Raw genomic sequence first — 15,515 nt, 5'->3', positions numbered from 1 at the left:
AAAAAGACTTTTGCCCAAACGGGAGCAGCATAGTATTTCCGGAAAAGCACTGATGATCTTACATGAGATCGTCAGTGCTTTTCCGGAAACTCAAGTGGCCGGTGTAGACAGCTGGCAAGTTTTTCCGCAAAATCAAATGATTTTGCGGAAAAACTTGCCTGTCTAGACACAGCCCAGTTGTTTCAAGCATATCTGAAAAGATCATTTATGACAGAGGTGAGGAAACTAAGGCCTGGGGGCCAGATGCAGCCTCCAGCTTTCCTGGACCTAGACTCTGAGGCTCCCCATGGTGCTGGAGCACACAGTCTACTAGTCTGAGCCTTCCTAGGCTCTGATGTGTGAGGGGAATATCTTTCTCCATCTCGGTGAGGGGCCATGTCAATGAGGGTTTGGTTGGTTTATTTTGCTTCTCTAACGTGTGTAGCTCCCAACTGATTTTTCTCACCGGTCAGCTGTGCTCCCAGCTGCCATCAACCTGTGCTGGGACACTCCTGTCCAGCAACAACCGTAGTGCTTCCAGACCACAGATATTGCCGGATCAGTCTCTCAGATCACAGGTTTAACTTGTAGTGATAAGAGGAGCATTTAATTATATGAACATTATTTTGCTCCCCAAAAGCAATGGCTAAAAGTAGTTTACTCAGGAGATTTCTGTTCCAAAAGATTCTGTCCATATTTTCAAATTCTGCAAATTTTGTCACAACAACACAGTTATTTGCAGATAAAGTATTTTGAAATAAATTACCAAAATAATTAAAAATTGTGTGATTATATTGTTACTGTGTTATTGTGACAAATAATATGCAGATGTTTTCAGAATTCTAAATTCTTAAATATTTTGGCATGGCTCCTGCTACATGTAAACTGCAGAGCCACAGCAGGGGTAGCTCTTGGATCTGGCACAAGTAGGGACTAAGCAGTCCCAGCTTGTGCCAGCTACAGGACAGCTGCAGCTCTGCATTTTAAACTCAGTAAGAGCTGCCTGACTCTTACTACATTTAAAATGCAGAACTGCAGCAGGGGTAGTTCCCGGGGACAGCGCAAGCCAGACTGAGCAGTCCCTGCTCATGCTGGCTCTGGTTTCCCTCCCTCACCCTGAAGATGGTGCTGGGGGGAACTGGCTTTTAAGCCGGCTCCCCCCAGCACCGGCTCCTGCTTTTCTACTCCTTATTGCTGATTCTGATACAGAGGCAGCAAGGGGAGGAGCGAGTAGTTGAGCAGTCACTCAACTATTCAAAAGCGACGAGGAGTCCTGTGGCACCTTATAGACTAACTGAAGTGTAGGAGCATAAGCTTTCATGGGCAAAGACCCACTTCGTCAGATGCATGTAGTGGATCCACCTCGTCATCTCCAGCCTGATCCTGGCCTGCATATTTATACCTGCCTCTGGATATTTCCACTACATGCATCTGATGAAGTGGGTCTTTGCCCACGAAAGCTTATGCTCCTACACTTCAGTTAGTCTATAAGGTGCCACAGGACTCCTCGTCGCTTTTGCAGATTCAGACTAACACGGTTACCCCTCTGATACTCAACTATTCAATAAGCCTAGACTTATCAGGTAGTCAACTACTCGCTTACATCCCTACTAAATGCTTGTACAACCACTCAGGAGAGATTCAAATGCTGCCCAGCTGATTAGCAGACTACCTGCAGCTAGGTTTTGGTTTCTTTTGGTGGCACATATTTGCACATGCTTGGGTGCACATGAAAAATATATTCTGCACATGGATGGAAAAAAATCCACATATACAGTAAACTTCCGATAATCCGGCACCTTTAGGACCCAGGAGGTGCCGGTGTGACGGCACGTTGGGGGTCCCCCGTCTCCTGCACCCCGAAATGGCACAAACAGACTGCACCCGCCGGTGGAATAGAGGAAGTTTATTGCCTCTCCAGGGTACAGCACAGCACAGATGTAATCTGGTCACAGAGCTGGGCTAGGATGCCTCAGGCCCCCTTGAGATGGGGGAGACTGGGCCCCTAAACTCCAGCCCCTTTCCCTAGGCTGTCTCCTCCATGCTCCCAGCCCGCAACTAAACTCACCCTCTTCCAGCCCTGCCCCCCAGCCAGGGAAGCCTCCACCTTCCTTTGTTCCTCTCCATGGGGGGTGTCTGATTCAACAAGTTTGGCATCACCTTTGCATAGTGAGGTTTTCCTTGCTGGGTCTTGCTCCAGACAGCAAAAGTCACCACAGCCCAGCAAGCACCCCCACTACGTCACAGCCGGATTATCAGATATGCCGGACTATCAGAAGGGGGGGCTATGAGGGGTCTGGAGTGGGGTGGGAGGGGATGCCACCCCAGACCCCTCATAGCCCCCCTCCCCTTACAATAGTCCTGCTCTGCCCCAGGCGTCCCTGATTCAGCTGCTGCTGGTCAGTTTCAGCAGCAGCTGAATCGGGGATGCCTGCAATAGAGCAGCTGGGGTGCTGCCGGGTTGGTCCCACAGTGCCAAGGGGCGGCGCTACGGCACCAACCCAGCAGCACTCCAGCTGCCCCGGGCTTCCTGGAATCTGTTTCAGCAGCGGCTGAATCGGGGACCCCTGGGGTCCTGCCGGGTTGGTCCTGCAGCGCCGTCCTTTGGTGCTGCGGGACCAACCCGGCAGCACTCCAGCTGCTCTGCCCCAGGCGTCCCCAAGAGCAGCTGAGGTGCTGCCGGGTTGGTCCCGCAGCCCCGAGGGGCAGTGCTACGAGACCAACCCGGCAGCACCCCAGCTGCTCTGCTCCCGGCTTCCCCGATTCAGCTGCTGGTCAGTTTCAGCAGCAGCTGAATGGGGGAAGCCTGTCCGGCTGCCCCAGCACTTCCGGGTTCCTGATGGTGCCGGACCATCAGGAGTCCCGGAGCATTGGATGCCGACTAATGGAGTTTTACTGTAGATGGAAAAGATTAGAGTGAACACTGCCTCACGCCATTGAGAATCACCTCTCTACATCCAGCAGGGCCGTTCCTAGGGTGGTGTGGACACTGGGGCAACTTCTCCCTCTTCCACAGGCCACACCCCACCTCTGCCCTACCTCTACTCCACCCTGCCTCTTCCTGCCCCTGCTCTGTCCTCTCCCGGCATTACAAATATCCTTTCCTCAAAGCCCCCTCCTTCAAGTGATGTGACATGCAAAATTGCCAGGAGGCCTGGTATGAATGTGCAGCAGGGATCACCCTTCATCCCTATGCTCACTGTGGTGGCAGGAGCCATGGAAATTGGAGGGAGTGAACCACTTCCCACTACCACAGTGAAGTGGAGCAACCTGGCTGGGAGATGGCAACAGAGCAATTCAGACTGCTGAATAGCTCTATTTCCAGTGGATTCCACTGTCTCTGAGAGTGCAATGAGTGAAGCGGAGTCCTGAACCCTGTTGTTGCTGCGCCAGACCACCCAGGAAACCTCCTAGGCCATGCTGGGCCCAGTTAGCCTCAATATGGGGGCCATATCCATAGGATGGCTGGGGTGGCTGCTGTGGGCTCACCCCAAGTGCTGGGACCCCGAAAGGAGAGCAGACCCAACATTTCTGGGAGTTGGTTTAACCTGGCCTGGACTGCTCTGTGCAGGGAAGGGAAAGGGACAGGAGAACTCAATTTCTATCCTCCTTCCCCATACCCCTTCCCAGCCTGAATTAATATCCTGAGCATCGGAAGCATCCCCAGACCCTCCTTTGCCCCCTGCAGTGATTTTCTTCTCCCCCAGGCATATTTGAGCTGCCAGGGAGAGGTGTGAGCGAGCTCTGGTGCAGCTTCTCTTTGCTTCTCCATATATACCATTTTCTGCAGAAAGTCAAGAGAATCTTGGGGGGGGGGGGGGGGGGAGTAGAGTTCTGCTGAAAGGCTGTGGCACAGAATTCCCCCAGGAATAATAGTTATTCTTTCCCTCTGAGTTCCCTGTAAGATAATGAGGATCTCCCACAGAGTTCTGAATCCCCTAAGATCCCTGGAGAATGTACTCAGCAACTTGCTGGACTGGGTCCTTAATGACCATGCCAGGGAAGAAAGTAGATATAGTAGCTCCTACCAAGATTATTTTCACAAAGAAAGACAGCATTCAGGCATTAAGTCTTAGTTAAATTCTGCTCCTGGTTGAAAAACATCTTGGGGTTTTTACAGTAATACTGCCATCTAGAGTTCATAGGTTCCAAGTGTTAGTCTTGTATAACAATTACTTTCTAAATATACATGCATAATATTGCCTTCTAAAAATTGCAAATATACAAATAACTTTACTAGGAGATTAAAAATCATTTTTTTAATTCAAGGGATCCATTTCAAACAGATATCTGGTAATTAGAAGCTAAGTCTCCTTACCTTGCATGGTATAATCAAAAAAGGTCTCATCTTGAAGTCCACTGGACTATTAGTACTAACTTCAAGACAAGCAAGACTGAACCCAAATGTGTGTGTTTGTTGAGATTATTCTATATGCCAGGTCAAATTTCTATATTTAATGTCAAGCCTATTGTGGTTTTGTTATAGCACACTTTCATCTTTACAGCACTGATTTAAAATGTATTATTTTTAGTTCATGGCAACTAAAAGCAAATAAATGTTGTCTGTTGAATCTAAAGAAGTGCATAGATGAGAGACGCAATAGAAACTCCACCTCCTACCATCTATGATTTTGCAAAGGAAAATGTCCTCAATCTTGCACATTGTACAAAATACACAAACTGCCTCCAGTAAAAATATCCCCATGGTCTGACAGTTATACTAATGATCACTAGCTGAAGGAGTTCAAAAAAGGAAAACCACTCATGACATTTATAGATTGTGAATTAGTATATGGTATATCCCGATTCAGTTCAATAAACAACATTTTAATTTGGAGAACCAGATAGTTAAGAATGTTACTGCAAATCTTAATCCTTATAACATCCTTGTGAGATATACTAGAATTATTTGGGAAAGATAAGAAAAAGGTTAAGTGGCATGTCTCAGACCACATAATGAGTCAGTAGCTACAATGGGAATTAAACCAGCTGATCCTGAGTTCTTATTTCAAGTTTCCTTCCTTAAACACTACACAATACATCTTCTCAAGAGGCCTCAAAAGTTTCACAATTTAATGCCTATGCCCCATCTATTTTTTTTTTAGAGTATGGAATCTTATATCAATAATGATAAAAACAAAATGTTATCACAATGAAAATACTGTACATTAGTTAATCATTTGCTCCACTAATAGATTTATCACACTTTCTAATCTTTTTTTACACCACACTAAGGGAGGCTTATTTAACAATGGAAATTTGCTGACCCTTCTTTTATTGCCTGACATATACTCTTGTTCTCTGAGAAGGGTAAGCAGATACCTTCCTTTTGTTTTTACCCCCTAATAACCACCAATTTATTAAAATGTTAGTTTTCCATGAAAAGATCCTGTGGTCTTTTTTCCCCCCAATGTGATTTAAAAAAACAAAGCAAAACAAAACAACCTACTACTATTTTACTATTTCAAATGTATTTTTCTCTTTTTTCCCCCGTCACTAGCCTTTAAAATGTTTGACCTTATATTTGTGCTGTATTTCATTTTGCAAACGTTTTATTGTGTTCTGAATGGAGTTGAACTTAAAAGTGTTGACAAATCAAAGTATGAACACCATATACACCTCTCAGATATCCATTTTAACAGGGAAACTTGCTAACCTACGGGAACCACTCAACTCAAGTACTAAAGATCAAGACGTTCTATTCACAAAGCTATAAAAAGGGTCTTTGAAGAATAATGGGGGAGGCAGCATATTTTATACAAGGCCCCTGTGATCTAACAAACTGAGGATTAGCTACAAGCATGTTTGAAAATGGTCTTAAAATTCTGCTATGTTCTATGAACATTGCTGTACATTACAACCAAGTCCAAAAATAACTATTAAAAGGTTTTATTCCAAAACAACTTTGACGCTCAAAAACGTATCTGCGGCCAACTCCCAGACCAGGATCGGACGCCAGCAAGTTCTCTGAAGACAATGGCAACCTGTGGGCTCAAACCATGGTGGGGAGGAACTGCGTTCAAAACCTTCTAAGAGAAGGGGGCGAGGACAACGAAATCGCAGCGCGCTTGTGACCGCGTAAGGAAGGCTTAAAACCACGTGAAGCTCGAAATGTCTGAGCAGAAATCAAAGCCCAACGTCCTGCAGTTGAGGGAGGAAAGCGAAGTCCCAGGGGGCGTGTCCCCCTCAGACACACCCCGGACCGGCTCCACACAGTTTTCACACCTGTAGTCAGGCGGGCGCGGGGTGCGATGCTAAACTGAGACAGGGGCCCGGAGCGGGGCGAAGAGGAGGCCTCCGCGGGAGGGAGTCACCCCGGGCAAGAGCCTGGTTCCCGCTGTGCCGGCCTTAACGGAAATAACCACTCGCATCCTTGGAGAGCGCGGACGGGCAACCGCAGCGGCCCCGCTCCAGGCGTCACTCGCCTCGCGGGTCTTTCTTCCCCCGCCCCCCTAGATTGACGGCTCGGTTGAGCAACGAGGAGGCCGGGGGGAGGCGGGATTTCCTGGGCGGGGCTGGGCCCCGTGTTGTGGCTGTGCTGACGAAGAGGGAGGGGTCAGTCAGGTGGGCGCTTCGTAGGGTGTGTGGGCGCCTCGGCCCGTAGAGACCAGCTGTCGCCATGCCCGGGATTGACAAGCTGCCCATCGAGGAGACGTTGGAGGACAGTCCCCAGGTGAGAGGAAGGGGACTGAGTCGGGCCTAGGGCTGCCGCAGGTTGGAAGAAGGGCCCAGGGGCTTTGCGCCCGGCTGGTGCCCTCGGGCCCCGTATCGGGCGCGTTGGCGGCATAATGAGCGCTAGGTTGGGAGGCAGGTTGCGTGGCTGACTGGTGCGGTGAAGGGGCAGGAAACCGCGGTTGTGGTGTCTGGGGCGAGCTCCCAAGAGCCCGGGGAACAACCATTGGCTCGGGGCACAGGAGCGTCCTGTAGGGTCTGCTTCTATTTTCTGCCTTGCTTTCCTTGGTGCTCTCCGCGCTGCTGTGAACTACAGCAGCGTCAAGCCATAAATGGACTCCGAGCTGCCCCTTTGCCACTGTGTGAACTGGAGCAGGGAGTCAATTAATGTGTCAGTTTCCCCATGACGTCATCCCTACCTTGAAGGTGTGCTCTGCATATTGATTGTTTATAAACTTGGAAGTTCATCATATGACACCCTATGCCAGTGTTTCTGGAGCAGGGCTCCGCGAGGTCGACAAACTGGAAACATCGATAGGTACAACACATACAATCGGTGGACCGCTGGGGCTCCGCATAAGTACAACACATACAATCAGTGGACTGCTAGGGCTCTGCATAATTTTTTATGCATGTAAAGGGCTTCGGAGCCCCAAAAGTTTGAGAACTGCTGCTCTATGCTATTAGTCCTAGGGCCCTGCAGAAGTGTGATACTTGTGGTGACTGTCTCTGGTTCCTAAGAACTTAATTTTAAAGTACAAATTGTTTTATTTTGAAATAATCCTCAAAATATTTGTTAATGTGAGTCCTGCCTCTCTGTCTCCCAGCCAAAACTTACACATTTTTGTAAAAAAGAAATTAAGATGACAGCTTGGATTCATGAAGTGTTTCTGAGAGCTATGCTTAGACTGGAAATACATGCTGCTGGCTTACAGCTTTTTAATTACACTAATTTCTTCACTCAGCTTTTATTGCTTAATCAGTTGTGCTTGATATTAAAGGAAAATATAGCTAAATAATAATGTTTTATAGTTTGCCTCTTGACATTGTGAACAATGTAACATCCTCAAGCCCAAACATAATATTTCATGCTAAGCAAACACTGCACTTATTAGCAGAGAAATGTGAGCCTACAGAACGATCATAGAATACTGGAACTGGAAGCTACCTCAAGAGATCATCAGGTCCATTTCTCTGCCCTCATGGCAGTACCAAGCACTGTCTATATCATCCCCGACAGCTGTCTGGCTAACCTGATCTTAAATATCTCCAGTGATGGAGATTCCACAACCTCCTTAGGCAATTTATTCCAGTGTTTAACCACCCTGATAGGAAGTTTTTCCTAATGTCCAACCTAAACCTCCCTTGCTGCAGTTTAAGCCCATTGCTTCTTGTCCTATCGTCAGAGGCCAAGGAGAACAATTTCCCCCCTCCTCGGCAGTACAGCTGGATCCCAGCAGGGGGGCTGTGTGTGCCAGCAGCGGTGTTGCCTTGATGGGGCCAGGGGCGCTGCATGTGGAGAAGCCAGCTGGGAGGCTGGCAGCAAGGCCACGACTGGGGGGCGCCGGTGCCAGTGCCAGCGGAGGCACAGAAATGACCTTTCCTGGTCTGGCAAAATGCCTCATCCAGGATCTATCAGGTCCCAAGGGTGCTGGACCAAAGAGGTCCAACCTGTATGGTTTAAAAAAAAAAATTAAAGTAAGGACCTGAATAATACCAGCCAGGTACAACTAGAAGGTTTACTTTATAGACAACCAAATGGATGTTTCAGTTTAAATAAAAGAGTGATGTGGAAGCTATTTTCTTCTTACTCATAAAAACTTACTTAGTTTTTTATTAAAGTATTTGAGTATCTGACATCAGCATTTGTAGAACCTACTGTAGTGTCTTTGCACATCATCCTAATACATTTTAGGACCGTTTCTTCCACTATAAAATTTGAGAGTGTACACACTATTGTATACTCCATTCTTGAGTGTAGGTTTTTTGTTTAACTACTTTAATATAATTTCTTTAAAGTATAAGTAGTCCACTGCTTAGTCAAATGTTCATGTATCTAATGCATTTTAACTTGTCACAGGGCAGACTCACCACCATGGAACCTCCAGCTGGCAGTCCCGGGAATTAGCTCTCCCACTCACTGGACGCCTCCCTCTAGCTGGTGTCTCCCTGTGTTCTTACTAATCCCTTTGGTCCTGACCCGTGTCACTCTCTGATCATGGCATCCTCTTCTGGACACTGCCCTCCAACAGTGCCCACTCCAGTCTCTCTGCACCCCCTTCTGGGGGGGAGGGGCAGAACTGTTGTCTACCCAACTGCGCACTCCACGGTCCTCCCCTCCTAAGGGGCACCCAGTTCTTCTCCTAGGGACCACCCAGTTCCCCTGTACCCACTTTGCCCCAGTTGATCCACTGTCAGTCTTCATAGGCAAACTGCAGTCTGTAATGGCCACTCATCACTGGCAAAGAGGTGTGGACCTGCTGCTTTTGCTTACCACAAAAGGTGTGGATGGGATAAATGGACTGTAAGATGGATAGAAAGCTGGCTAGATCAGGGTTTCCCAAACTTTTTACTTTAGTTGGAACCCGTTTTTTTTCAGTAATGTTTTTTGCAGCCCAAAAATAGAAATGCATATAAAAAAAGGAATACATTTTCAGTGTTTCACCCAGCTGCATCCTCCGCCCAGCCTGGGCCAGGGCTTGGGGGACCTGGAGCCACATGGGCACTCCAGGAGGCGGGAGCAGGAGCAGATTGGGGGTAGGGTATCTGGCTAGGAGGGAGGGTGCAAGGAGGGGTAGGGTTGCCAGGTGTCCAGTTTTGTACCGGACAGTCTGGTATTTGAGGGTTTTGTCCGGGAAACAAATTGAGAAAATACCGGACGTATAAAATGTCCGGTATTTTCTAATTAGGTAAGTTTTATTATTATTAGGTGTATCAGTCCTTAGCTGTGAACTGCCTGGCTGGTAGATGTGCTCATGCTGCATGAGTGTGTCTACCAGCCAGGCAGTTTGCAACTACTCAAGGGAGGGTATGTGGGGGAGGAGGGCGGGGGCAAAATGGAATCTCTGGGGCGGGACTCACTCGTGTGCCTGGGTCAGTCCCGCTCCCCCCCCCATTCTCCTGATCTCCCCAGTCCAGCCCTGCTGCCCCCATCCAGCCCTGCTTCTGGCGGCCGGTTCCTCCCCGCCCCCAACCGATCTTCCCCGGTCAGCCCCATTCCCCTGATGACCCTCCCGACCAGCCCCGCTGCCCCAGTCCAGCCCTGCTTCCAGCAGCTGGTTCTCTTGTCCTCCTCCTCCCGATCTCCCCCGGCCAGCCTCCCCACCGCCCGTCCAACCCTGGTTCCACTGCCCGCCCTCCCTGATCTCTGCTGGACAGCCCCGCTGCCTCCAACCCTGCTTCCGACAGCTGGCCCCCCCCCATCTCCGCGGGACAGCCACGCTGCCCCCAATCCTGCTTCCTGGTGGTTGGTTTCCCCACACACACACCACCTCCCAGCCCGCTCCACTCTGCTCCCTCCCGGCAACCACGCTGAGGCCTGGTATTTTTTTCCTGCGGCCTGGTAGTGGGCCAAGGCCCATAGTTTGGGAAACGCTGGGCTATAGCAATTAAAGTATCGAAAGAAGTGAGCATAGCTCTATGCTAGAAAGATAAACAGAGCCTGGATTGCTGGGTATCTAGATTTAATAGTTTTCCCCTTTCATCTACCCCTTACCAATAAAGACGGTTCTGACTTCTTAAAAAGCTAATATAATTTTGTAAGCTTTGAGCAGGGACTGTCTTACAGTAGATTTGCAAAACAAGTGGTATTTTGTGGGTATTACTTTCAGCTGTTTGTTTTGATTATGGTTTCATACTTTTAAAAATTATTTGTAAAAAATTCCACAGACAAAAAGATGTAGCAAAACTTAATATACATAGGCATAAATGGGATTCTGCGGGGGTTAGTTTTGGGACCAGTTTTGTTTAATATCTTCAACAATTTAGATAATGGCAGAGAGAGAATGCTTATAAAGTTTGCAGATGGTACCAAGCTAGGAGGGATTGCAAGTGCTTTGGAGGATAGGGTCATAATTCAAAATGATCTGGACAGACTGGAGAATGGTCTGAGGTAAATAGAATGTGGTTTAATAAGACAAATGCAAAGTACTCCACTTAGGAAGGAACAATCAGTTTCACACACACAAAATGGGAAGTAACTGTCTAGGAAGGAGTACTGCAGAAAGGAATCTAAAGGTTATAGGGTACATAAGCTAAATATGAGTCAACAGTGTGACACTGTTGCAAAAAATGCAAACGTGATTCTGGTATACATTAACAGGAGTGTTGTGAGCAAGACTCTCAGTCCTTCTTCCTCTCTACTATGCACTGATTAGGCCTCAATTGGAGTATAGCGTCCAGTTCTAGGCACCACATTTCAAGAAAGATGTGAAAAATTAGAGAGGGTCCAGAAAAGAGCAACAAAAATTATTGAAGGTCTAGAAAACATGAGTCATGAAGCAGGGCTGAAAAAATTGGGCTTGTTTAGTTTGGAAAAGAGAAGACTGAGGGGGTACATAAATAAGTACCTAAAAGGAGGGAGAAAAATTGTTCTCCTTGACCTCTGATGATAGAACAAAAAGCAATGGGCTTAAATTGCAGCAAGCGAGGTTTAGGTTGGACATTAGGAAAAACATCCTGTCAGGGTGGTTAAACACTGGAATAAATTGCCTAGGGAGGTTGTGGAATCTTCATCACTGGAGATATTTAAGAGCAGGTTAGATGGATAAACATCTGTCAGGGATGATGTAGATGGTGATTGGTTCTGCCGTGAGGTCAGAGAACTGGACTTGATGACCTCTTGAGGTCCCTTTGAGTTCTAATATCATATGATTCTATAATGGGATTTTAATATGGAATACCTTCCCAGATGTGGAGGCATGGTCTTACTGTGCTGTCAAAAGGAAAACTGTGAGATTTGTTGTCTATTAGAGTTCAGCTTTCAGTGAATTCTGAAAGTCCTTCTCCTCTAACAAATGAAGAAAAACGTGTTTTTTACCACCCTAGTTCAGGCTTACTGTGCCTTCTTACTGCCTCTCACCAGACTCAGATGCAAAAGACATCCTCCTTTTCTGGGAAAGCAGTCATGCTGTCCTTTCTGGCAATCATGCTATTGAAAAGCTCAGGGCATGTATGAACCACTGTCTCCAGGTAGTGCTGTAAGGGAACTTTGATCCAGGGATTCTTTAGTGAGCAGTGATGGAACATTAAGCTCCAGTTCATTGTCACTACATAGAATTCTTGTTTCATTCCCCTAGACCAATTCCTACATGAAGTCTGCTCCTTTCCCTTTAGTTTCTTTTTTCACTGGCCTGGCCCTAGGCCTATTCCACTTTTTGGGTCTTTCTCTCTTGGCTCTACTCTGGAGAGCTTTCCTCCAAATTCTCCCTGGTAGAGTTCAGGCTGCTTCTTATATTCTGTAGCCCTGCAGATCATATGACTGTCACCCGCCTCTAGATTCCCAATCCTGAGGTGAACTGGCCAGGCACATAAGAGACTGAGCCCAGCTCTGTTAAAGGGCTCACTCTGACCTATCTACATCTTCCAGATAGAAACATATAAAGACACCGTAATTTGAAGTTTTGTAAACTTTACTACAAGCCTCTAAATTATGACTGGGAAACATGCTTTCTTAAACCCTATTTTTATAAGTTTTGAAGTCTCTGGTGTCATTGAGAAAAGACAAACTGCGTTACTAATTAAATCATATTTAATGACTTTGAAATACTAAGACATTGTTTTAAAAATCAGCTTGTCAAAGAATAATACATCGTGTGTTCCATTTTTGACAGACAAGGTCTTTGCTGGGTGTATTTGAAGAAGATGCTGCAGCAATTTCCAGTTATATCAACCAGTTATATCAAGCCATGCGCCGAATTTGTGATGCACAGGTAAAATTATAGATGTTTCCGGTGTGCATTTAGAAAGATTATAAAAACATTTCAACTGCTTTTTTGAACATGAGTAAACTGTATTTTTTAAACTATAGATTAAAAAATAGAGATAAAACTGGAGAATGCCATGTTTGCCAAGGCCTGCTGGTTTTGAAACAAGATTTATCAGTTGGAAAGGTCGTGTTGTTTCTGCTCTTAACACACCTTTATGCGTTTAAATGAGCTGCTCTAATTATGATCTTATTCTATGAAATATTATGTCTAAGATTGATTTCGGATATATTGTGAGCAGTGGATCACTCGCATACAGACAACTGTACATTAATATTATGATGGACACCAGAAGCATTTGATTTTTTTTCTGAACAATTGCCATTGTGGCTGTAATGTGCATTTATAAATACGTTTGAACAGTTTCTTGCTTTATTCACTTGATCTTATTAACATTAATTCCTATAGCTTGTAACTTGATTTGGGTTATGGTGGTGGTGCATATATGTGAGAGGTAGTTCTTTTTATTACCCACCTGTTTGTTAACTGTTGCTTCATTGGTGTTTCTTCCTTTTTCTGCACTTTCAGCTGTCCAGGTGTATGATAGTAATTTCATGCTTTTCTGTCATGACACTGTTTGTAGAGATTTTTCCTTAGTCCCTTTCTACATAGGGATTTTTAAAAAATTGTAACCAGTTAATGGAATGGTTTGTTCTCCACAATGTAGTTAATATTGTGCTGAGTAGCTAGGATAGCTGATGTGAACTAAATATTGTTATCTGCAAATTTGAACGTAGGCCCAATTTTCATGGGTGTGATAACTCTGCAGTGTGTGCATGGTATGTATTGTTACATTGACTTTCAGAAATACTCAGCACTCATTCACTCCCATTAACTTTGGTAGGAGTTGTGGGTTTCAGCCCCTCTGAAAAGCTGGCTGTACATGTTTTGAGATGAGTCCCCATTTTAACGTTTTGATTTGTATTTCTATATTTCCTCTACATAAATGTTAATGCCCACAGTGTATATTGATCAGAAGGAAAATAAGCTAAAACTGTTTCCCTTTTTATTTTAAACCAGAATGAATTGAGCGTAGCAACTCATCTAACTTCAAAACTTCTAAAAGAGTATGAGACGCAGGTAAAGTATGAATCAGTTTCATTTTGAAATAGTTCAGAGTACATGCTTTTGTATACTATTTTAAAAAGTACAGTTTTTTTCTTCCAATACAGCAAAATGCAAAACTGTGCAGGTCTGACCCAAACAAAATGAGCTATTGCATCTGTTGGTTTACAAGAACTTCACTAGCAACAGGTGTTGCTTTCTGTTCTGTGCTGAACATACCCAATCCGTAGAGGAACGTACAGAATGCTACATTAGACTTCCTGTGAGTTTTTCACAAGGCCGAGTTTTAGGCTCAGGTTAGGTCCATAACAATGAATAATATTAGGAAAAGGAGCTTCTTTGGCTGACCATCAGTTATCCAGAGACATTTTACAAGGATTTTAGCTCCAAAGTAGTGATCACTTACTAGAGGACAGTTTTAATTCTAGTAGTCATAAGAAGAGATTGTGTGGCCTGAAGCTGTACCATTTCCCAGCAACCCAACAAATGAGAAGGGATGGAGCCTGTTCCCAGGAACAAAAATCTCCAGTGGTGGGAGGATAAATCCCCCTGCTCCCCAAATTGGCATTTTTAAAATAAACTATAAAACTCATAATTTGCTTCCCCACTGAAAAGAGTGATATTTAACATGCACAGTAGTGCCATTAAGGAAATGTGAGAAAATAGAGGGCTTTGGATTGCAATTTATTTTTGAATGGTCTCTGTGGGCAGCCACCCCACCCACATAGGGGCTGCACTTGTCAGGTAGGCTACTGGATCCCAGGCTATCCTACTCTACCACTTTTCAACGCTGAGCTTTGGGAGGCTAGTTGGACTTCACTCACCTGGTGGTGCCTTGTGTCAGTATCAAGTCAGTTTCCCTGGATCTCTTCATGTCTCCCTGTTCATACTAGCCAGCCACCGTCTGTTCCTGGAGAACACTGCCTTCTGAGCTTCTAGCCCTGGTCAGTCTCCAGGTGCTGTGGGTCCCAAATTCCTTGACTTAGTGTGAGCTCAGCTTATGTCTTTACCTGGTGCTTCCATAGCACATCCTTCCCACTGGATCACCAGCCCCAGACTGAGCTGTGTGGTTGCTTTTTAAACTCCCATCTCCAAACCAAGCAATGCTTGACAAGGATGGAGGTGCGGAGCATCCTTAACCAAACGTTTCTCCTTAATACCCTCCTGTCCAGTGACGGGATTTATACATCCTGTCACAGTCCCATAAATCTGAAGTAGTCAGCCCTTTCACTCTCGCCTTGCACGTTCTCTTGAATACAGCAGTGGAGAGATCGTTTATATGAACTTCATTCTTTCCTTGATTTTTTTTTTCCCTCACTTTCTGTTGAGATTCCAAGTTGTTACATAATTCACAGCTGTGAAGCTGGAACTTCTTGTTTCAAATCTTCCTCTGGATGGAGCCAACATCTATAACTTTTTAATAGCTTATTCTTATCAAGTCAGTTATAATGCTTAATTGAATCCCAAGCTGCTACAGAATGTTAGGCATTCTTAAGAAAGGGATAGATATTAAGACAGAAAATACCATATTGCCTCTCTATAAATCTATGGTGCTCCCACATCTTGAATACTGTAATGCACCATCTCAAAAATGACATACTGGAATTGGAAAAGATACAGAAAAAGGTAATAAATGATTAGGGGTATGGAACAGCTTCCCTATGAGGAGAAATTAATAAGACTGACTTTTCAGCATGGGGCTTCTGGCCCCACTTCTAGGTAGGCTTCAATCCGGGTTCTGTAGTTCAAAGCTTATTTAAACTTTATACTGCAGAACCCATGGAGCATATAACCACTATGATTTTTAGGAGTTAC

The 15,515-nt window shown here is 45.5% G+C and overlaps 1 protein-coding gene across 1 annotated transcript in view; it reads left to right on the top strand.

Moving 5' to 3' along the window:
• Window positions 1-6,317: 6,317 nt before the first annotated feature.
• APPL1 (adaptor protein, phosphotyrosine interacting with PH domain and leucine zipper 1) overlaps window positions 6,318-15,515 on the top strand; it is a 56,095-nt gene continuing 46,897 nt past the window's right edge. Inside the window, exons 1-3 of the mRNA XM_006130905.4 lie at window positions 6,318-6,652; window positions 12,483-12,581; window positions 13,656-13,715. Of these exons, the coding sequence (XP_006130967.1) occupies window positions 6,599-6,652; window positions 12,483-12,581; window positions 13,656-13,715 (213 nt within the window). The 5' untranslated portion in view covers window positions 6,318-6,598. The remainder of the gene's footprint in view (window positions 6,653-12,482; window positions 12,582-13,655; window positions 13,716-15,515) is intronic.

Source organism: Pelodiscus sinensis, chromosome 11 (genome assembly GCF_049634645.1).
Source record: "Pelodiscus sinensis isolate JC-2024 chromosome 11, ASM4963464v1, whole genome shotgun sequence".
NCBI lineage: Eukaryota > Metazoa > Chordata > Testudines > Trionychidae > Pelodiscus > Pelodiscus sinensis.
This window is presented reverse-complemented; position numbering and strand designations above follow the sequence as displayed.